Source organism: Chinchilla lanigera, unplaced genomic scaffold (assembly GCF_000276665.1).
Source record: "Chinchilla lanigera isolate Chin_1 unplaced genomic scaffold, ChiLan1.0 scaffold00012, whole genome shotgun sequence".
Classification (NCBI taxonomy): domain Eukaryota; kingdom Metazoa; phylum Chordata; class Mammalia; order Rodentia; family Chinchillidae; genus Chinchilla; species Chinchilla lanigera.
Window position 1 is genome coordinate 1,323,356 of NW_004955413.1, and position 23,591 is coordinate 1,346,946.

At 47.9% G+C, this 23,591-nt stretch overlaps 1 protein-coding gene and 1 long non-coding RNA gene across 3 annotated transcripts in view; one reads left to right on the forward strand and one right to left on the reverse strand.

The window, feature by feature from the left end:
- Positions 1-130, reverse strand: part of LOC102026093 — a 4,264-nt gene extending 4,134 nt beyond the window's left edge. Inside the window, exon 1 of one of the 2 annotated variants that reach the window (XR_001232934.1) lies at positions 56-130. This is a non-coding gene — a long non-coding RNA (uncharacterized LOC102026093). The remainder of the gene's footprint in view (positions 1-55) is intronic. The other variant, XR_001232933.1, reaches the window with a different exon arrangement.
- The window catches only part of Prmt8 (protein arginine methyltransferase 8), an 85,753-nt gene continuing 62,242 nt past the window's right edge, over positions 81-23,591 (forward strand). The window contains exon 1 of the mRNA XM_005378717.2: positions 81-564. Coding sequence (XP_005378774.1) covers positions 490-564 — 75 coding nt within the window. The 5' untranslated portion in view covers positions 81-489. The remainder of the gene's footprint in view (positions 565-23,591) is intronic.

Genomic DNA, 23,591 nt, shown 5'->3' on the forward strand with positions numbered 1-23,591 from the left:
CGCGATCTGCACCCAGCGGCCCGCCCCGCCGGGCTCCCTCCCCTCCCCCACTCACCCAGCTCAGCCCCCGGAGGGACGCGTGGGGCACGCGGTTCCCCGCCGATGGACAGAAGTTGAGCGGAGTTGCGCCGCCTGACCCGCCGGACTTCGCGAGCTGCCGCGCGGGAGCCCTGGGCTGCCGCCTCCTGCGCGCCCCCAGCGCGGGTGGAGAGGGGCGGGCGGGGTCGGGCGCCGGGAACTTGCAAGTGTGCGAAGGAACGAGAGCAGCGAGGAGGAAAGAAAACAAAGTGCGGGACTGCTGGGAGGACTCCGCCGCGGCTGGTCGTGCGGCCGGCGTTCGGCGGAGGGGCTGGGATTTTCTTTTTTCTTTTCTTTTTTTTTTTTTTTTTTTTTTTTTCCTCGTCCATTCCTTGGCTCTCTCTTTTAAAGCGACACCAGCTCCCTCGTTTTCTCTACTATCTCTGTATCGCCGAACCCTGGCTGGCGCTTATGGGCATGAAACACTCCTCCCGCTGCCTGCTCCTCCGGAGGAAGATGGCGGAGAACGCAGCCGAGAGCGCCGAGGTAAGCGGGCACCAGGGCGCAGGACCCCTGCTCGGCTTGGCCCCGGTCCCCAGCCGCCGCCCCCGGCCCGCGCCGCTGCCACCCTGAGCCCAGTGCCAAACTTTCCGGCTCCATCCCGCTGGCTGCCGCCGGCCGGGTGTGTGTGTACGTGTGCGCGCGTGTGTGTGCGCGCGTGTGTGCGCGCCCGTGTGTACATGCTGCGGGGGGGGGGGTCGGTGCAGGTCTCAGGTCCCCTCCCTCTTGAAAATCCAAGAGTCGCTCTTGCCCCCTCACGTTTTCCTGTCACCCGCTGCCCCTGCCCCTTCCCCGGCGTCCTGCGCTGCGCGGGGCTGCGTTCTGGTAGTTGCTGGGCAGGGTCTGTTCCCTCAAGCAGTCTCACGACCCTCCCTGACCGCTGGTCGGCTCTACCCTTTGAGCTTCAGGGGGTCCTGGCCTCGGCTTCCCGCGCCACTAAGCCTGTGCTAGGACTTAGGCGCCCCTCAGGGCCAAACCTCCCCCTATCCCACCGCCGCCCAGATCCGAGCTAGGAGAGGTGCGCAGTCCTCCGGCGCGGGGGGCGCGGGGCATCAGAGGCTTCAGCACCGGGGACAGCAGCCGCGCTGCCGCAGCGGGCCTGGGTGGGGGAGGGGGCACCGAATGCGGCCGCCTCCGGAGCGGGAGCTCGTCCTGCTCCGCAAACGCGAGCCGCGCCGCGGGGATAAGCCCTTTCGCTCCTCTCTGTTCACCCGAGCCGCAGAGTCCCGCTGGGCGTTCCGTTCAGAGACTCAAAGCTGTGTCCCTTGGCCCGTCTCACAACCCACTGTCCTTAGAGCCATCGGGCTGTTGCGTGGGCTCTGGGAACCTGTGGCCACGGGGGGCATCGGCGTGGGCAGCCCCTTACCTTCCCGGAGGAACGGTGCGCCGAGTGGGGGCGGAGTGGGGTATGTGTGATCGTCCCTTACTTGGCGGCAGGAAAAAGGCTCAGGGACAAACTCCAGTAGCTATTAATAGCCAGGCGTCTGTGGGGCTGCCGTACATTCACATATGGTTACCCATATGCAGCGTGGGGCGGAGTGGGGGTGTGGCGCGGGGTGTCCCTATGTCTTGACGAAATGCAAAAAGATGCCGAGACCCTTCCCGATCTTCTCTCCTCGAGTTCACAGCTCTGCAGCTAACCCCAACCCCACAGCGTAGGCAGCAGAGCTTTAAGAATCCTCCTTCCCTCTAGGACTAAAAGCAGCACGCATCTGGCAGCAAGCCCTGAAGGTGAGAGCTCTGGGCACGCAGAGCTCCTGGGGCTCCTGGAGTTAGGGCAAAGCCGGCGTGTGTGAGTGCCCAGCCACATCCCCATCCCCACCCCCATACAGAGCAGGCGCTAGGAACGGTGTGCAAAACGAGGCACCCAGCCTGCAGACCGAGCCAGTCTTTCCCCTCCCCCTCTGCCCTCTGTTCGCCCACCAGCAGAAGAGGTTTCTAAAAATAGCTGAGACTCAAGGCCAAGCTTCTGTAAAGTGTTGGGCCAGCCGGCGTCACCATCCCTATAGCCAGGTGGCTGGCGCACTGGAAGCCGGAAGGCGCTCCCCACCGCCTCTTCGTCCCACCTCACCCCTAGCGCATTTGCTTTATTAAAAAAAATTAAAGTTTTTGCGTGTCCTAGGTTCTTCCAGCCCGCCTTTCAGCGGGGTCTGATGCAGATCCTCCCCCTCCCTCAGTGTGCACCGGTGGCAGCTGCTCTCCCACCTTGGCGAGGGTGAAAGGTGTCCGGAGCAGGCAGCGCGTCGCTCGCCAGGCTATTTTTACTTGCTTCCCCCGCCGCTCCGCGCTCCCCCTTCTCAGCAGTCGCACATGCCAGCTCTGCTCAAGGCATCAATGAAACAGCAGTAGAGGCGGCAGAGCTCTTGTGGGAAAAAAAACCCAAAAAAATCATAATCCAAAAACCAAAACCGAAAAGCCCCACACAGAGTTCGGAGCACAAAGGCTGCCAGGGTAGCAGCATCCGGCTGGGGCTCCTTGGAGACAGTGGCTAGGGGAGGAGGAGGAGCAGGCAGAGGCTCAGCTCTCAGCAACTTCTTGGGAGAAGGAGTAAACTCAGACTTCGTCAAACGTGCTCAGTGGAGGCATCCAGGCAGCGTGACTCCCACTTGGTTCTCCTCCAGGAACTGGCTATCTTTGGGATAATCCAGGAGGAAAGCAGGGCTTCCCAAACTTGCATATTGTGGATTCGCCTGCGTATATGGAGCACAGGACAGGGGGCATCCCTGTGTTCGTGGGTGGTGAGGGTCACGATGGTCATGGTCTTGGTTGGCGATTCCACCTCTGCTGTCAAGCATTCACTCTACCAAGAATGAGTAGGTACTCAAGATCCAACCCATCTGGTCTCTGTTCTCAAGAACCTGCTGTCCAGTGGACAGCGGTGCTGGATAATCCATAGCACCTTTATCTGCTGTCTGCTGGTGTTGTTTGTAAACTCTTTCTTTCATTTCATTCTTAAGAATAATCTTTCCAGCTAAGCAAAGGTTAATATGCAGTTCTTGTCCCCTGAGGCTGACGTTAGGCACATCACCTGTGGCTAAGCCAGCCTTGGTGCACAGGCTGGGCACGCTTCTGATACCTTGCTCTTTGTCCTGCTCTTGCCATTTCTAGCAAGACACCATGAGTGAATGCGAGTGGAGGAAGAGTCTGAGGAGAGGAATACTTTGAAAGGGAGGATGCAGTGATGGGGAGGCAAGGAGGACAGAGTTCTTTCACAGGGAAGCACAGGGAAGATGCCCCAGGCTTTGGGAAGGAGGGAGAGTGAGGAATAAAGTTACATGTGGTGTGACTGTAGTCCCCTGCATGCAGTGAAGACCCTTCAGAGCACAGACTTGCAAGGGACGGATGGTCCTGAGTGGTCCAGAGAGCATCTTTGGCATAGATCTGCTCATGACCAGGCACTTTAAAAACTTAAAATGTTGCTCTGTTCCCTACAGGCTCTGGGAGAAAGCCCATTTATTTTCCCTTGAATAGCAGGCAAGATCTTCCATATCTGCTGTGCAATTTTCTGAAAAGATCACTGACTCCATATCTAAGTGTGTTGTATGCTCTTTCCTCAACCTGTGCTGTTCTGTCCCCCTTCTTCTCACTGGAAAAAACTCTCCTCAACTGCAAGACTCAACTCTAGTGTCACTTCCTCTGGGTAGCCTTCTTGCTTCTCACTTTTCCTATTGCAAGATAATTGGTCTTTTATATTTATTCCTCCAGTTAGTGAACTTCTTTTATATACTGTGTTCTTAGCACTGTGTGACACACAGTAAATAATAAATGTGGAATGAATTGATTCATGTGATTACAAACAAGCTCTTTGAGCCCTCTAGCTTTCTGAAAATTGGGGTTTCTATCTCCCACACCTCTGCTGTACTTGTTATTGTGGACCTGTGAAAGTCACAGTGGACAAAATCTCTGGGAATCAAGGTGTTGCAGCAATTCAATGCATGAATACATTTTGGTTTTCCATCTACCTATTCTCTATTCAGTAATTACTGACTCTTACTATGGGGTGTTCCTCCAAACAGCATTAATCACAATACCCACTTATGAACCATGCAGGATAATGGGCCCAGTGAACTGTCTGTGCCTTACTGATTCTTGGTGAGAGGCTGGTGCATTATTTAGGGTGGTGACTACCTGACTGAGGTTTCATCATCTCAAAGGACAGCCTCCAGGAGTGCATAAAAAGAGTCATTTTGGAGTCTGTTTTTTTAATGTTCTGTTCACTTGTTGGCCAAGGGAAAGAGCATAATAGTGGGTCAAGAAAAATCCTACAATATGACCACTCGGTTAAGAGTATTATTGAGAGCTGCCTGTGTTTTGGGGATCACTGAACTGACTTCTGGCATGGTGTATCTTGGTGGCTTTGGCTGGTGGATCCTTCATTTTCAGCTGAAATGCATGGTCCCATTACACAGAGGTCAGAAAGCCGAGGAAGAGGGTGAAGAAGAGGTACTATGCAGGTCCACTATCCAAACAAGCTAAAAATGCAGGTTCTAGAGCCAGGCTGTCTGATTTGAAATCCAGCTCTGGGTTTGGCTGATGTGTTGTTCTCTTGAACCAATTGCTTAACCTCTCTGGGCCTCAGAAGGTTGTTGGGATGATTAAATGGCTTAATCCATGCACAAGGGTTGGGATATTGCTGTGTTCGTGTGAAAGCTCAGTAAGTGTTTAGAAATCTTGCCAAGAAAAGTGCAAACTGGATGGACTCTCCTACTTCTTGCATCTCCAGCCCAAATGGTCCATAAACCATCGTCCATATCAATTTTTCATTCCTCAGCAAACACTGATTTCAGTCCTTAAGTGAGCTCAGGAGAATTACAGAAATGCCCATATTTTTTTTTTCTGGCAAATTTAGTTTTGTAGAGTTCTAAATTGGCTTTTGGCTGTCAAACAGGGTGAAACACAACACTCCCATCTCCAGTACAGAAGTGGATTTCATTTCCTCCTCTTTGCCGAGTGCAATGTGTACTTATTTCCCACATGCTAATGCAGAACGTGCACTATCTGTTAGAATACTACTTTCACCTTGGTGTCTACTGTGCCAACAGGGAAAGCATGAGCAATACAGGGAGAGCTGGTGTGTGCATGAAACACAGGAGGGTTGTGCCCTTGTGACCTGACTGTTATGGCAGGGATGCATAGAGCAAGCCCAGGCAGGAAAGGACATCAAAATGCCATCGTGTCCATATTCCTGCCTCTGAGCTCTCTTAACTCAAAATGTGTGATTGCCACATAGCATCTTGTTACAGAACTTCAGGGAAGATGATGTCCCCAAACTCATGTAGCGTCTCAGTGGTCAGGAAGCTCGTCCTGGAGTCTCCACTCCAGGCACCTTTGTTTATGTTATCCTGAACAGAGAAGAAAACTAGTGGGTGACGTTTCCGATTCGGCCCATGTTAAGCTGTCTCACCCTCTTTACTAGTTTTGTTCCAGATGGTGTCAAGCTCTTCCTGTGATAGTCTGGTATTAGCTTTCTCAGAGGAAGAGTGGAGTGTGGGACATCTCCTCTGCTGTGCCCCATGATTACATCACACATCACATAGCTCTTCTTACTTCACTCATTATTGGAATTCCCTTGAGCATATTTGCTTTTGCCAGATTTGTAATGGGAAAAGTAAAGATCTCTTTTTAACGTGTCATTCCATAAGAGCAAACAAACCAATATGTACCCTTTCATTATATCACAGAATCTTAGAGCTCTAGGAGACTCAAATCATTTCATTAAAGCAATGAGAACTCTTGCCCAAGAGCTCTTTGGCATTGGTGATGACACCTCCTTTACTTCTGGGCCAATGCTGCTTATTTTTTCTTTACACGGAGCATCTGATTTATCTGTGTGCACCTTGATGTTTGCACATGCACAAACTGATTTTCTGCTATACCTATCCTACTCTTTAAAAATCCATGTTTCTCCACAGAAGTCTCAGGAATTGTGCATGATGAGAACACTTTCCTGTCCATATAGTCCTTAAAATGCTCATGTTATGTATTCCATCATGTGGAATGCTACCAGGCCCACATATACAGTCCCCATTGTACAGATGAAACTGAGGCATAGGAAGTTAGTGTTACTTGCTCAAGATCCAAAAGCTAGTAAGTGATAGAGCTAGGGCTCAAGATCTAGCTTTCCAAACTCACCAAAACCCATGCATTTTCTCATCCACTGGTCTTTTAAAAGCATGAGATGGACCGGATCAGAAATTGAAAACCTAAAGGAAAGGGGTGGTGAAATCAACAGGAGCTGCAGTGCTTAGTGTGGCAAGGAGTTCTCAGTCTAAGAACTCTCAGCCCCACTATCCTCTTCCCAGCCCTACTTTTCCTGCCACTACCCCCACTTGCACAGTCCTCAGTGTGGAGACCTGCGTGACAGGGCCATGACATGACTTGTGGTAGGGACAGCCATTCCCTTGCTCCCCACTCACCCACTCAGCCTCATGGCCTCAGCCCTCTTGACAGATCAGGAGAAAGAGTGCCCATCTAGGCAAGTACAGCACTGTGGAAACTGGACCTAGAGCCATCAGCATGACCTTTGGACACAATCCAGATCCTTCATGTGGATGAAATGAACACTAAAGCCCGAAGGACAGGAGCTGTGTCTTTAAATTTATCTGTAGTTTTACCACCTGTATTAGTTTCCTAGGGTTGCTCTAACAAAGTACTACAAACTGGGTGGATTAAAACAGCAGAAATTGATTCTCTTACAGTTCTGGAAGTCAGAAGTCTGAAATCCAGGTGTCAGTAGAATTGGTTCCTTCTGGAAGTTCTGATGGAAAAATCTGTTCCTTGTCTTTCTCCTAGCTTTGGGTAATTGCCAGTTATTCTGGGCATTCCTTGGCTTGTAGCTGTGTCCTTCCAGTCTCTGCTTCCATCTTCACATGGCATTCTGCCAGTGTGTGTGTGTGTGTGTGTGTGTGTGTGTGTGTATAACTCTTCTCCTCTTAGGTATGCCAGTCATATTAGACTAGCTACCCCCTCAAATTCAATATGTCTTCATTTGGGCTTGATTACATTTACAAAAGCTTTATTTCTCAATGAGGTCACAATATCAGGTACCAGGGGTTAGGAATCTAACACGTCTTTCAGGGGGATATAACTCAGTTTATAACACACACTACTCAACACATGATAAGTCCAGTATAAATTGGCTAATGAATGATGAATAAATGATTAGCCAGTGGAAGTAGTCCCCATCCCATCCACATTGCCCACTGGGTTCCTATGCTCTTTCATGGCATTTTCCTGGAGCAGCAGCAATAATTATAACAAGAACTATCATCTTAATGTCCATATTATGTGTTGGGTGCAATGCTGAGTGCTTTGTAAGCATTGCCTTATTGAATTTTTACAACAATACAAAGCAACTCTTTATAATTGCATTTTGCCATTGAGGAAACTGAAATTCACATGGTTGGCCAAGATGACAGAGCTATCAGAAAGCAGAGTAGAATGCTCTCAGAGCTGCTGTGTGCTCCATGTAGACCTGGGCCTCTTCCTCCCTCCTATCCACACTCCCAGCCTCAAGCTTGTCTCCCTCTTTGGCTCACCCTGGCCCTCTCTTACCTGCCTGGATTTCCAGGAGGAAGTGATAAATTTCCAGACCCAAGAAAGGGCTAGGACTGGTGGGAGCTGGTGTGCCTGGAGTAGGCTACCATGGACTAGGTCCCTGCATCACAGTTTATGAGTTTTGTAGTAACCAGAAGAATTATTTTAGTGACAGAATTTTGGGTCTATTAATAGCTTATCCAAAGACCTATTCTGGAGGGCAAGAGGGACAATAAGTCCCTTGGCACAGTCCAAAAAAATTAAACTCAAGACTACTGATTTCTTGGCTTTGTGTGGAGATTTAGTGCTGACTCTGCCTGGATGCAGATCTTAGTGCTGCAGCTTCCTAGCTTGTATACGTTACTGCGTTTATCTGTGCTGGTTTCACTATTTGTGATAGGATTGTAACCCTCTTATCCTAGAGAGTCATTGTGAGCATTTTGTGAGTTATTCAGGTCAGACGCAGGTCTGAAACATAGTAAGTGCTCAAGAAAGATCAGCTGTCCTTAGTCATCTGGCCTTACTTGGTGGCTTCCCAAAGGGAGAGCAGATCCACTAAAGGGTCTTTCTTGGCGATGCTGGCTGGGAGAGGTGGAAGTCAAGCAGTTGAGGAAAGGCCTCTCTGATTCAGATCGTTTGTCCTCAGGCCAGCCAGCCAGGGCCAGGAGCGGAGCAGGAGACAGGGTTCTGTAGCCCCCTGCCAGGGCTCCACTCGTACCTTTGTGAAGACCCCACCTGCAGCAAATGAGAGCTTCTCTGTGATCCATGGTCTGTCCTGTCCTTTTGTACACCAAGCTCACACTCGGGTCTGTGATCTCCAGTGCAGGTATCTGTTCACATCTACAGAATCAATGTGAAACCTCAGGGTGTCCTTAGAAATGTGAGGGAAGCAGAGGCTGGAGTATCAGCCTGCCAGATTAAAGACATTCTGAGGGCTGCTTAATATCTAGAAGCCTTGCATCCCTCCCAAGTGTCCCGCCAAGACAGCACACACTTGCTAGTTGTTCATTATTGCATGGATGGGAGATTTTCCCCCATGTTGCTCCCGAGAGGAACTGAGGCACTGGAGAAGGAGAGAGACAAGAGGGATGCCCAGCCTCACAGGACATATTGGATGTTTAATTACCAAGTTAAACTCTCCTGGCATAAATTTTGGAGAATAGATGCTGTGTGTGCGGCCTTACCAGAGAGAGTTGGACCAGCTAAGGCCAATTTGGGCTAATGCCACCACAAACAAAATGGCTATTAGCAAAGTCACCAATTAGGGCCCATTTTGTCACTCTACTGTGAAAGATAATGCCCTGTTAGCCAAGTAAAGTAGAGGCCTTTTAAGTGGGACCTCCCAGAAAATGAAAGGATGCAATTCCCACAGACACATTAAATCCAAGGACTTCATCTTTCTGACAAGCAGTTATGACAGCAATTCTCCAGAGAGGCTCAATCAGAGAATTCCACGAGTGAGTACAGCCCATCAGAAGTGTATATGGGAACATAATTAAGGCATGTTCTCTATTAACATGCATTAGTTCAACTTCTGCCTACAGGTGGATAGTAGGAAATTGGGCACTATTTAATGAATGAAGAAAGAAAATAGACTTGTGTACTGTACATGCCATGCTAATTTCCTTTTGTTAGGACCTCCCTTATGTTAGAAGGCTGTTCCTTAAGTTAAAATTGTGGGCCCTCATTCTAGGAGGCTGAGGCAGTAGGAGGGTAAGTTTGAGCCTAGCCTAGGCAACTCAGTGACTTACTGAGACCTGTCTCAAGGGGGAGGGTTGCTTAGATTTAGCTCAGTGTGAAGCCCTGGGTTTTATCCCTGGTACTGGAGTGGGGTGAGGTAGGGAATGCTATGAGTCTTATTGGGTATAGGGGAGAGTTTTGGAGATCTGAGTTTGAGTCTCATTTTTAACTCTGTAGATTATAAAATCAATTTTGTAGGTTAGCCATGAGGATCAGTTTTACTGGTGGGATAAGACAGGAAGAAGTGTGACGGAGCTGGAAGTGTGGCTCAGTGATAAAGCTACATATAAGCTCTGGGCTCCACCTCCAGCCCTGGAAAAAAAAATAACAAATCCTTTCTGCACTGTAAGTTTATTTGTTCAGTTTTACTTTTAAGAGGCAGTTTATAGCTCAGAGTGGATACAAACGAGCTAATCCAGGCAGACTGCAGAGGGATGGGCACGTGCAGGTATGGAGTTGTATCCAGGTGTCTCAATTTCTAAGTCCACTGTGCAGTAGTGTGTGTGCTCAGTGCATGTCAAAGGTGGTATGCTGTTCCTAACATGTAATGCATAGGATGCCCTGCTGATCTTTGGCCCACAGCTTTTGCACTAGTCATAGGCTCAGCACAGGCAGTGTGTTGCATGTGGGACTCGTGTTAGCATGAGTCTGGGTGTGGGGATAGCTGAGAAAGAGACTTATGGAGATGGGTCCAAGTTTCAGGGCCAGCAAGGCTACACAGCCCTGATTGTGTAGCTAATGGTCTCCAGTAATTAGTCCCCCCCCACCACTTTCCCCTGGGCTGGGTTCTAGATGGCATCCTCTTACGTGTTCCCTCCAGATAATCTCTCTTAGCTTCCGCTATGGATTGAATGTGTTTTATGTCCCCCAAGAAGCTCATGTATTGGGAGCTTGGTCTCCAGATGGGTGGCACTGGAAGCTACTACAGATCTCTCAGAGGTAAGACTGGGTGAGGTCGCTGAGGCCTGTCTTCAGAAAAGACTGAGGGACTCTGCTTCCTCTTTGAGCTGTGACCACTTCCACCTCAATGTGCTGCCATTTGCTGTCCTCACCAGAGGCTGAGCCCGTGGGCAGCTTGGATTTGGACCCTGATCTTCTAAAGCTGTGATCTGAGTAAGCCTCTTCTCTTCATTCTAGTAGCGGAAAGCTGACTATAGCACACTGGGGCTGCAAACTTTTCAGCGTTCCCCCTCCAGTCCTCCCTTTCTCTCTAGCCAGACCCACCTTCTGCCATCCTCTCTTGCTTGGTATTGAGCCATCAAAGCTACAGACCCAGACTCTTCTCTCTCCTTTCCTCCCCACAAGACCTGGTGACAGCACATCTTCAGTGTCTGTTTCTCCTGTTGTTCTTAGTCTGTCCTATGTGTCCCAGGCCTGGTTCAGGTCTCTTTCTCTCAGCCTTGGGTGGCTTCTAGATATGTTCCACACAGTTTTACTAGTGGAAGAAGATGGGAAGGATAAGACTTCCTTTTCCTTGCATGGCCTGCTCTCACAGTGGTGTGCACACACATTCTAAAGTGGATATCTGATTGTATCTCTCCCTTTTTTAAGCCCCTTTTGAGGTTTTCCCATAATTCTCAGGATGTGGAGCCACCTCCTTCCCTTGGCCTGTGGCTGCTGCAGAAATCATGCTCTGACGACATTTCTGTCTTTATTACTGCTTCCATCACACACACTTACTTCTGTCTCTTCATACCAGGGGGAAATTCTCCTTTCCTTCAGATCCTAGCTTAAAAGTTGCTTCTTCTTCTTCTTCCAGGAAGACTTTTCTACCACCACCTCTTACTTGGTCTGGGTTAGTTCTTCTGATATTGTTCCGTAGTACCTGGGCACATACCATACTGTTCTCTATTTCCCTGTTTAATGGTCTGAGAGTCAACCACAAACTTCATAACAGTGGGTACCATCTGTGTGATTCATTGAATTTCTGGCACCTGCCACAGGCACTGCACAGTTCCAGTCTAAGAAGCTTGTCCAATGAATGGCTATTGCCACCTGCATGTGTCCTGTGTGGGAAATGAGCTGTGGATGACAACAATTAAGTGAATACGTGTTCATTTCTTGTTGATACCTTGGTCATATCAGTCACATGGAATCTTAATACAAGGTAAATCTCAGGGTCACATTTGTTACCCCCTGAAGATGCATTGTCTATGTAAAAGAAGATTTTCAGAGGGATGAGGGGAACTTACAAGTTGTAAGGATGGAAGGTTCAGAAGAAGCTGGGCCCTGGACCTTTTCCAGGGGCAAATGAGAATCCCTCACACTCTAGCAGAGCCTCAGAGCAGCGCTCCCCAGTTCCTGGGCTAAAGACCAATACCTACCTGCCTATGTATAGCCAGCGAGGGAGCAAACCTTCATCTGCATTTGCAGCTGCTCTCTGGCTGGCTTTACCCCTAAGCTCTGTCTCCATTCAGCTTAGCAGAAGCACTGGATTCTCACAGGAGCAGAGCACTACCATGAACTGTGTATGTGAGGGGTCTGGGTTGCATGCTCTTTGAATCACCCCAAACCCTGTCCCTTCTTCCACCCCATTCATGAACAAAGTTTCTTCCACAAAACCTGATCCCTGGTGCCAAAATGTTGGGGACCACAGTCCTAGAGGGTCTCCTGAAACCTGGCTTGAAACAGAGATTTAGGGTTTGGAACAGCCGATGTGTTTTTCTCAGTTGGTTGATCCATTGTCCCTGGCTGCACAAAAAGGGAGATGTCCCAGAGCAGTGGTCTGAACCACCCGGAGCCTCTGGCTGTTTTCTGCAGGCACTCAGGGCTCAGGCCCTGGGCTGCAGGGTGGACTTGTCTCCTGCTATCAGTGGAGCCCTGGCCTCTTCTGCTTACACTTCCTTTGGGTCCAGCATTGCCTTTCTACCTACAAGGTTAAAGGTAAGATGCTCCCATCTTTTTATTTTAAAGAGAGCAGTAAATGAGAAACAAACAAAGAAATAGAACACTATCATCATACCGGTATCACAAACATAAACAAATCAAAGCAAGAACATTTAAAGTGATACAGAGTCTTAAGACAAAATCATACAAATCAACAGTGGTTGTTACATTACATATTGTTATCCTCAACTACAGTGCTCAGATTACCAGATGTAAGAATGAAAGATTGCTCAAACCATTATAGGGAATAAGAAAATAATTCTTTGATAAACAGTAGAGATAATACAGTTTCACTAGACAAGATGGTAGGAGTTCACCATTGCAATTCCATTGCATATTGTTACCTTCAAGTCAGTTGCTCAGACCACCAGACACAAGCACGCAAAATCAGTCAGAACATAAAAAAGTTGTAATCATTGATTGTTCATTTCAATACACCATTAGACATCAGCAATACAGTTATCACAGCTATTCATATATATATTTATATTTTGCATTCCTCCTTTCCTTTTTCTTCTTTCCTTTGTTCCAGTCATTCCTTCCTTTGAGCAGTTTCTTTCCCTTTCCTATCATCTATTGTACATTTCAAGTTTTACCTAGTCTTTCAGGTTCCTACACCAAAGATAATAATATGTAAATATAACAACCATTGCTAATTTCTACCATCTTGTTTTGAAATCTTGTATTGTTTTTATTGTTTTTGTATTGTTGTTTTTTGTCTTTATTGTTGTTATTTTGAGTTTTTTTCTCTTTAAAATAAAATAAAAAATAAAAAAAATAAGATGCTCCCTACTTTAGGATGTAAAGAAAGCCAGAACAATGGCATAGGCTGACTGCACCGCAGAGCCCTGAGCTTTTGTCCATGAGGCAAGCTCTGATGGCTTTTCCTGGAGGTTCTGCAAAGTTTGAACCATCCCTTTCTTTATCTGCCTCAGACATCCAAATTTGTAGTGTACCTCTGGTCCATATCCTCACCGATAGGGCATATATCACAAGATCCAATGAGGATGATGGGGACATACCCTGAGCCCCGAGGAGGAACTCCCTCAACTGTCCTTGGTCTTTCACCCCATCACCTCTGGTCCTTAGCTGACCTCAGACAACCAGGCACCAGAACCCATGCCTCCAGCTCTGATGTCACAGGCCAACAGCAGGGCTCACAGGCAGTCACCATCCAAGAAGCAGCTGGGCCATCCTCACCCACCTCCCTCTGTGGGGCTTCCTCTTAGGCTAGGCACCACAACATCTTGAAAGGTAGGGAATGCTGGGCAAATTCAACTTGTTCTTCAGTTGCCATTTTGGTCCCGTCTATCCCTCTGCCATGCAGTTCTGTCTTCTCCCCTTACTTAGTGGTCAGTGAGCTGGAGATTAGCTCACCTCATGAATGCTCACATCTGCTAGATTTGTGATGTTGAGTACAGAGAGATATTTTCCTGCTAGGTGTCAAATGGCATAGTAAGTGGAGGTCTGGGGAAAGTGTAGAGTTGCTATAAAGCTGGGGTTCAGCTCTGTGGGTAGCAGGACTCCTCAGGGGCCCTGACTCAAACCCAAGGCACAGGGCAGGCAGCCTGCAGAGAGTTATTTGTCTGGGGGAGAAACCTTTCTCTGCAAACCTTTGCCTTTTTTTGTGCTCTCTACCTGCTGACTTTTTCTTCCCTTCCTTACCCCACCATGTTCCCAGGTATGAGAGTCTAGGTTGCTAAGAGCAGTGGCTCTTTATTTTTTTCAGACAGGAGAGCCTAAGAAGGATTCACTCTCCAAGTGGTAGCCCAAGCCCCTGTACTCCAGGCTCTGTGGGCCTAGCATTGGACAGCATCCAGTTTCAGGCAGGCTGTTCCTTGCCTACCTGCTTGACTGGGCAATTGATACATAACCTTAGTGTCAAGGATCTTGCCTGTTCTGAATGTGAAAAGGAGTATAGGATATAGGAATATTTGAGCTTCAGATCTGCAGCCTTCAGTGTGCAGGGGTGGACCTCTGTTTCTGAAGTGCCAAAGCCTGGCTTTTCTCCCAGGAGCCAGTGCTGAGCCAGGATCCTGTATTCCTTTGGGTTCCATGACCCTGCCAACAGCCACGCTTTGTACTGGGGTCTTGGGAGTGGTGAGACTATGGCTGTCTCTGCAGTTAGCCATCTGGGATGTGGCTCTTATCCCCAGCCTTGGGAAACCCCTGACTCACTGCATTGAGTTCCCCTTGTCTCATCTGTCCATCAAGAGTATTAGATGCCATTGGCTGTTGCATTTTATTTTAATTCCCTCTGCTCTTTGTGCTTCTAACTCCCACCTCTTCTGCCTCTTTCACATGGATCCTAAATGTCCCCTGAATGGCTCGTGTGTAAGGGCTTGACCCCTGCACTGTGGTGCTGCTTGGAGACGGTACAACCTTTAGGAAGTGGGGCTAGTGGAAGGAGCTCAGGTGTCTGGGTCATGATCTTAAGGGAGATATTGGTACCCTAACTCCTTTCTCTCCGTTTTCCCTGCACCACTAAAAGGTGAACACACCTGTCCTATGCTTCCTGCTCTCAAGTGCTTCCAACACACACAAAGCAAAAAGACCAAGCCACCATGGAATGAAACCTTTGAAGCCACAATTCAGACCAAACTTTTCTTTCTTCTAAGCCATTAATCTCAGGTGTTTTGTCACAGTAACAGAATGATCACTGACATGATCCTGCCTTCCTGGCTGTTCTCTATTGTATCCTCATGCAGATTTTTCTTCCTTGCTTGAGGGTGCTGGCTGCAGCTTGCTGTCCTGAATGACCTCATCCTCTTCCAGGTCTTGAGAGATTCAGACCTACACTGTGGCTGAATTTATCCGATCAGGGCTCTCAAGGCCCTTCTGACTTAATGGGACCCAAGCTGGGCCCCTTGCTCTGCTGTCAGTTTGCTCATCTGCCTTTGTCATCATGTACCCATCTCCCCGAGGAACAATGATTTTCTTTCTTTCATCCTGGCCAGAAATCAAGAATTAGACCAGAGGCCTCCCTTACTTGCAGCTTTCCTCCTCCAATTGCAGCTAGTTATAACAAAACCCTGCTGACTCCTCTTTGTATTTTGCAGTGCTGGGAATCAGACATACGCCCTCGCACCTGTTAGGCAAGTGTGTTCTGCTTCCATCTCCTTCCCTTTGTCCACACTGTCCTTCCAGGGTGTGCAACTGGATTTCTGGCACTGCTCTTGTTCTTGGCAGCACACTCTCCACACTGTCCTACAGTGTCCTGATTCCACAGATGCAGGAGTTGCTGGTAGGATGCATGGATGTGTGGATGGATGGAAGAGTATTGAGGATAGAGGTTACCTGCTCAGAGGGCATGGTGGGCCTACAGCTGGCTAGCATCGTGTGTCACTTTCAGGGATCACCATTCTCCATCTCACTGGGCCTTACTGTGCATTGAATAATTTCAGGTTCATGGGATTCATGGGGCCAGGGTTAGAGTCCTCAGGGACAGGTCTTTCTGAGACTTCTGCCTGGTTCTCAGTTACTCTGCCTGTACCATGCAACACTCTCACAGGGAGGATGAAGGACAAAGATTATGAGGGAGAGTGAATCCCCAGAAGTGCTTGAGTCCACAAGAAGGCATTTCATAGTTTCTTATGTGAAACATTTTCCAGTCCTTTCAGCATCATGCAATCCTCCCAGAAAATTCTACTGTATGCCCCTACACCCTCTTTTCCTCATGACTAAGTGGACTTTGTCTTGGGGATTCTTTACAGAGCTCTGACACCTGAGCCAAATATAGGCTGTACCTGCTGAGCAGATCACTCCTATTTAGTTTCCTTGGCTGCAGTGGGAGCTGACTGGGTGACCCCTGGTGGGTCCTGTACACCAAGGATCTCCAACCCCCAGCAAGCAAAGCTTCATCTGTATTTATGGCTGCTCTCCACTGCTTGCATTATTGCCTGAGCTCTGCTTCCTGTCAGCTCAGCAGTGGTGTTAGGTTCTCACAGGAGCCCTACTGGGAACTGAGAATTGGAGGGATCTAAATTGTGAGCTCCTTTGAAACATCCCAAACCTTCCCTCTCCTCACTCCCCACCCCTATTCCCTGGGAAAATTCTGTGGAATTTCCCTTGGCAGCACAAGGCTGGGGACTCCTGCTGTAGACTCTGGGATTGCTTAGTGACATCTTACCTGTGGACAGGGACAGGGTCAGAGGGCTCACTGAGTCCTTATTGGGTTTCCCTCTGTTAACTCTGCTCTTCCAGTTGCAGTTTTTAGTGAACACAACTACACTCTGACAGCATGATCTTCTTTTTCCATGGTGAACTCCCTGTCTTATCTTAAGGACCTCTTCATACTCTGATCTTTCTGGAAAGCCCGTGTGCCTCCTCCATGTCACTCTTCTCACCACCAGTCACTTTCAAGAGTTCTGGAGCAGGGGCTGGGGATTTAGCTCAGTGGCACAGCACCTGCCTGGCAAGCACAAGGTTGTGAGTTTGACTTCTGATACCTGAAGAAAAAAAAAAAAAAGAGTTCTGGTGCAAAGAACCAGAGTAGGACCAAAGAGAGCATCGCATTCACCAGCATTGGACACTCGTGCAATGGCAACTATTTTAGTTCTGCTCATTGCCTCTGCAGATCTATCACCTCAGTGTATTATTTTGTGATACTTTATCCTGTCCAATTTTAGATAATGAATATTAACAATTAAGCCAGGCATTGCTCTTGTGATGTTCTCTAAGGAGCCTAAGATGACTTAGTGTACCTTGAAATCCTTCTCCAGCCCGGGAATGCTGAAGGATAAGGAGGATCTGTAGGGAAGGGGCCTGCCCTTTGAAGAGGAAGCTCTGAACAGGGGTTACTTTGTCCAGGGTAGAGGACTGGCTTAAGGCCTACATGTCAGGTGCCTGTGTTTATTTTCCAGTGTGTGCTGGATTCATCCTGCCTTTTCTGTTCCCTCTAAGGTAGTCCCTTGTGCCTTACAGCACGCCAAGTGTTTCCCTTTCCTCTGAGGTTGGTGCCTGGTTGGCTCGGAGTCAGAACTGGCTGGCTCTGACCCCAGGACCATCCGGCTCACCTTGCCAGGAATGCCAGGGACCAGACTGGTGCTGCTTGTGGCTGGCATTTTGGGCTGCAGGGTGTGTTTTGGAGAGGAGCTGCTCAACCCAACCTATGGAGCCTTTCTGAAACCACCCTCCCTCTTACTGAAGATCAGTTGTATAGGTTGAGTTAAGGGTTGGTCACCCCAAAGCAGCAGTGTAGGCCAAATGACATGTGGAGAAACCCCTTTCTTCCTCTCCTTCCCTCCCTGCTTCCTATTTTCCTCCCTCCTTCTCTTAGCACTGAGTATTGAACCCAGGGCCTTTGCACTGAGGTACATCCCCAGCCCTTTTTTTATCTTGAGACAGGGTCTAAATTGTCCAGGCTGGGCTCAGGCCTCTGATCCTCCTGCCTCAGTCTCCCGGAGTGCTGGGATTACAGGCCTGTGTCACCATGCCCAGTTGTGAAGGCTGTGTTCTAGGTATGCCATCACCTTGGGTCTGCCTCTCCACTGCACTATCCTTCACTGCCCGGTCAGCAGGGTTTTCCATTTGGAGCCCACCTGCCTGCTTTCCAGCACCTTCCAAGCCTCTGGCTGGCTGAGTTCGACCCCTAAAGAGCATCAGCAGGAGACCAGAGGAGGGAGGAGAGTGTGGTCCAGATCTTATCCCTTTTGTTCCTTCCCTGTAAGGTCACTACTGATTTGCTCCCTGAAATGAAGCTTCCTTGTAGCCTTCTCCACAGAGCCTTACCAGCTCTGGTTCTAGCAGCTTCTCCCCTCTGGTCTCTTATACCTGGGGTCAGCAGGGAGCAACCTTGTCACTGCTCCTAGGCTACTGCAGCATGCTCCCAGGACCTTTCCCAGCTCTTGACTTGGTTATCGCATTTAAATCTTGATGCTCTGAGTAGATGCTCATAATGTCCTGGATTTATGAATGAGGAAATTGAGACACAGTCAGGTCAGCAAATTTCTTAAAGTCACAAAGTCATGTAGCTGGTCTCAAATGGAAGTGGTCAAGTCAAGAACCTAACATCTTCTTGGTTCCCTGTCTGGTCCCTGCCCAGTCACATCAGCAGCTTCCAAGCCTTATTTAAAATCCAGATTCTCTCTCCATCCCAGACCTCATGAGTTAGAAGCTGTGGGGTGGGGCAGTGCTCTGTTCCTCAGTGATTCTGAAGGCCACTTGCAGGAGGGCAGCACATGACACTGAACGTGCACCTGGGCCTTGTGAAAGTCGGCACCCATTGCTTCCTTCCAGGCACTCAGGGCTCCTTCGTGCTGAGAGGGCCAGCTTCACTCTCCAGCCTGCCCTGGGGTGTGAGCTGCCTTAAGTGCTCATGCATCACCTTCAGTTTTGGCACCTTCTGTTTTGTATTTCCTGGTGATTGTAGTCAGCCAAAGGCCCAGTCTATCCACATGGTTGGTTTCTCAGAGCTGTGTACCTATATGCCCTGCCCCTGTCTTCACTGACCTGGTTCTTTTCCTCAGCCTCCACTTCCTAGTTATAAACACCATAGTGATTATGCCACGGTCATGTTCCATTCGGTCTCAGAGATGCCAATGTTTATAAATCAAGCCATAAGATAACAGTGTGGGGCATGGGTGCCTCTTAGAGGAAGCCCCATTCTGCATCTGCTACAGCCCCGGCTCACCCTAGTTGGTGCCCTCACCTACCCCTGCCCCTGCACTAGCTTGTAGCTCTTGCTTTGCTGTCTGTGGCTCCATGGACTCTAACCAGTCCTATCTTTTTCTGTAGATAGAAATCTGAGCCAGAAAAGATGATGGTTGACTCAAGGACACACAGTGAGTTAATGGCAAAGCTGGGACTAAAAATGGGAGTTCCTGACCCAAGAGTGGGACTTTGCTCTGTGTACCTGGGCTTCTACAAACTGCCCAGGGCCGTATCCCTCTTTGAGACCATTTGTCCGTCCAGGAAGGCTCTCTCAAGGTCACTGGAGATGAGCTCCAGAGTGGAAAGACTCCTGAGCAGGGTCAAACCTTTGTGTTCAATTAGCAAAATGGAGAGGTACTGAAAAAAGAGTTCACAACACTACATCATGGGGCTGGAACGGGATTACTCAAAGTAAGGAAATGTTCTGGGCCACAACTCTTTATCGTCTGCCATGTACACCTCGGGATCTTGACCTTGGAACAGTGCAGCTTCGAGAATCTGTGTCAAAATACAGGAGGCAGTTTCCTCAGGCTGAAGGCCAAGTTCTTCCAGTTCCAAACTCTGTGACCTTGAACCAGTTACTTACTTTCTCTGGCTCTCATTTTCCCTTATTTATAAAATAAGAATCATCTATTCTTTCTTCAAAAGGTGACTGTGAAGATCTAATGAAATAAAATCAGGAAGGCACTCAACCTGGTGAACAAACAACGGCTGTTGTTTTGTTTGTGGCTGTGCCTGTTGATTAGGATGGTTGAATGTTTACCTTTCAGATAAAAGAAGAAAAGCAGATCAGTGTTGCAAGTTCAAGGTAGGCCCAAAGAAAACAGAGAAATGTACAGTCCTGTCATCTGGGAAGAGGCTGGGAATAGAAGGGAAGCCAGGCTCTGAGCAAAGATTAAGATCCTGCCAAGAGCCACCTGGGATCTTGGAAGCCACAAGTTCGGGCATTTACTGACTTCCTGAACAAGAGCAGAAGCCACTTAAACTCTGGGTCTCATGATTTTCTGCAGGATTGCTTGTCTGCCTATCCACTCATCCCTTCAACTGGGTGCTCTTTCAACAAACATCTACTGAAAATGTTCTATGTGCCAGCCTCATGCTGCCCATGATGATGAGCCCATGGGTGCAATCAAGATAAGGATCATGTTTTTGAGGAGTGTTTTGCACAGGGTATTGGGAAGACTGCAAGAGGAAGAGGGGTGCCAAGGGAGGCCCCACAGAGGGAGCTTCTGAGGGAAAAAGACAAGACTTGGAACTTAAAATCCAGGCTTCAGCACTTGTTAAGAACTGTGTGGGGTACAAGCAGAGGAGCAGGAAGGGCTCACCCTGCAGGCTGCAAACTCCTGCTCCCTCTGTCAAATTCTGTTCTAACACAGCAAAACCACAGGCCTTCTGTCATGCAGAAGTAAAGATGCTGTCTGTGCTCAGCTGAGAGAGGGCATTTCTTGGCACTTCAGTGCAGAAGGGACAGTGACACACAGAAGGAGAAATCCCATGATTCCTGATAGGAAATCCTGGGATCCTCTGACGAGCAGAGGCTACTCTTAGGAGTCTGGTAAACACTAAGAACTTGCCATTCTGTTATGGTTTACCTTCTCTACGTAGGAGGTCACGTGTTCTGTGACCAATTTACTCCTAAGGGTGCTTGAATTGGTGGGGGGAAGTGATAAGAGGAGACCTGCCACGGGGAGTGAGTGCCAGCTGGACTTGGTGGAGCTGGCCAGGTGTGATGGGCAGGTGGATGGGCAGTAGAGAGGGAGGAGCTAGTGGTCCTAGGCAGGGAAGCAGCAGGCATGAGAGCCAGGGACCTTCAGGGCACTCAGAACACCCAGTGCAAGGCAGTGGGACCCTGGCTGCACTTTGGGAAGGCATAAGCCTGAGCAGGAACTACAGTGGGTGGGTCAGATCACAGTGGGGGAGGGGAGAATGTATAATTTTGGCTCATGAACTTACATTTTACTGGCAAGCACTCTGGAAGGTCCAGTGTATACTCTGGCACCATGGATCAAGTAGGTGCCCGTAGCTGACCTGGTTTGCTTGGGCTTTCTGAGGTGAAGCAAGGTACAGCAGGCGGTACAGGCAGGGGAGCATTTTGGAGCAGCACACGTGGGGCCATGGCCCAGTTTGAGTACTGAAGATGCACGTTTTTCACTACAGGCCCGAAGGGCTCTCAGGTGGGGATATCTGGTGTGAGGCTGCGAGTTGGTCAACTCTAAAGCACTTTTTGGTCCTTTCCTTTGCACTCTCACCAACCCAGCCCCCTGGCAGTTGATTAAGGTGTTCATTCATTCATCCATCCTCTGCTCATTCATTCATGCATTCAGTACAGGCTTGCTGAACACCCACTCAGAGTTAGGCACTGGTATTATGGCAGTAAAGAGCCAGATACTGCCAGCAGCGATAGAGCTTTCCACTTAATGGCGAAGACAGACAATAAACAAACATAAAAAATTGCATCATGAATGGCAAAGACTTTGGAAGAAAAATAAAGCAAATAACGGAATTGAACCTGGTAGAAGTGGGGTTGTCTGCAGGTAAAGGAGTGTGGCTGGCATGGATTCTCTGAAGGATTGGAATAGATGCCCTAACAAAGAGAAAAGTGAACAATTCAGATAGATATGTGGGGAAATATTGGTGCAGAGTTCCCTAGGGGGAGAGAGTCTGGAAAATAGCAGGAGTCCAGGGAAGGCCAGGGTTATGGGACCCATGGAGGAAGTGGTTGGTGAGTTTGGATATAAGTTTAGAGCTGCGGAGCTCCATGGGGTGGCACTGGTGCCCAGAGCCTTCGACCTCTTTTTTGTTTTTTTTTGTTTTTTTTTTTTTTCTTTTGCATACATTGTTCTTTTGTTCTCTTTTCCAGGTGTGGGGCCCTATCCATAGATATTCCTTTGGAAAATGTTCTTTTGGACTTGTCTTTGTTCTCTCTGTCTCCCCTCACTATCGAACTGCATTTTCTTCCTTCTTTCAAGAGGAAAGGGGCCTGAGGAGTGAGTTTGCACTAAGGTGCTTACTTAGCAAGTAAATGCTTACAAGTTGTGAGTGGGGAGCCCTTTGTGCTTGGAAGGTGAATGGATTGCAGGGGTGCTCTGGCTGACTTGTTGTTGAAAGAGGTGGTCCAAGGGTCAGGGTGGGCTTGACTTGGAAAATGTAGCTCTCTCCCTGGCTCTTCCCTTCTCTCTGTCTGTTTCTTGTCCGTCATGACCTAGGCAGCTTTTTCTCTGCCATGTCCCTCTGCTATACTGTTTCTTCATAGACCAAAAAGTGAGCCAAAATAACCCCTCCTTTAAGCTGTGAGTGTTGGGTATTGGATGTGATAGAAGAAATTGATGGGGAAACGTTTCATCTATGTTTTGTAGATTTTTAAGTCCAGTGGCTACTTATTTTTGTGGTGGTAAATCACTAAAGTCATTGGATTTGTCTATGTCATCAGATTTTTCTCTCTAATTTTTAAATTGTGATAAGATACACATCATATACATTTTCCATTCTTAGCCGTTTTAGACACAGCTGTCAGTGACACCAGCCACATTCACGTTGCTGCGCCACCATCACCACCACGCATTTCTAGAACTTTCTTCATTTTGCAGTGCTGAAAACCCCAAGGCCCTTGAACAACAATTCCTCATTCCTCCCTCGCCCCAGCTCTTGGCAACCACATTCCTCCTTTCTGTCCTTTTGGTCTTCATTACTCCAGGTACCCCATGTAGGTGAGATTCGACAGTACAGTGTTTGGCTTCAGTGACTGGCTTGTTCCACTTACTCTAATGTCCACAAGGTTCCTCTGTGCTGTAGCATGTGTCAGGATTGCCTTCTGTTTTAAGGCTGAATAATGGTCTATTGTATGCAGTCATCCTATTTTGCTTATCTATCCATCAGTAAACACTGTGTTTGTTTCCATGTTTTGGCTATTGTGAATAACGCTGATGTGATCATAAAGTCTAGAAATACAAACACTATATCATATGGTAATTCTATTTTTAATTTTTTGAGTAATCTCTGTAACATTTTCCAAAGTGTCCATAGCATTTTGCAGTCCCGTAAACAGCATATAGTATTCCCATTTCCCCTGCATCCCCACAAACACTTGTAATTTTTATTTTTTAGAAAATATGTATTAACGATCTTCTGAGTATAAGATAGAGGCCTCCTTGATTCAAATACACTAATCAAGTCATTCTTACCACCTCCCCTTCTAAAGCAGTTCTGGAAGTCTTCTTTCATAATTGTCTTTATGAGATATGATTTTAAAAAAGCACAGTGAATGCTGTTGCCACATGTCATACAATGGAAAGGCATGCCCATAAGAATATTATGATGTGTCTTTATCTTATTTACTGGATTTGGCACCATGAGACTTCTGGCTGTTCCCTAAAGTCAATATTATCATGAAAGGTTAACCCTGTAATCAACTCAGGATATTGAGACACCTATTAACAACACAAATAAAGACATTCACAAAAGAAAGACTTCCAGAACTGCTTCAGAAAGTAGCAAGAATGATGGGATACATGTATTTGAAGTGAAGGAGAATATTTTGAGGGAGATTAGTGGCAATGTGTCTTTTACTGTAATATATTTTTAAAATATTTAAACATTCATATTTCTTATAAAAAACCTAGTATTCTGGTCTTCTCTTAGGATTAACATGGTATATCATTTTAATCCTTTTACTTTTAACATAGTTTTTTTTTTTTTTTTTT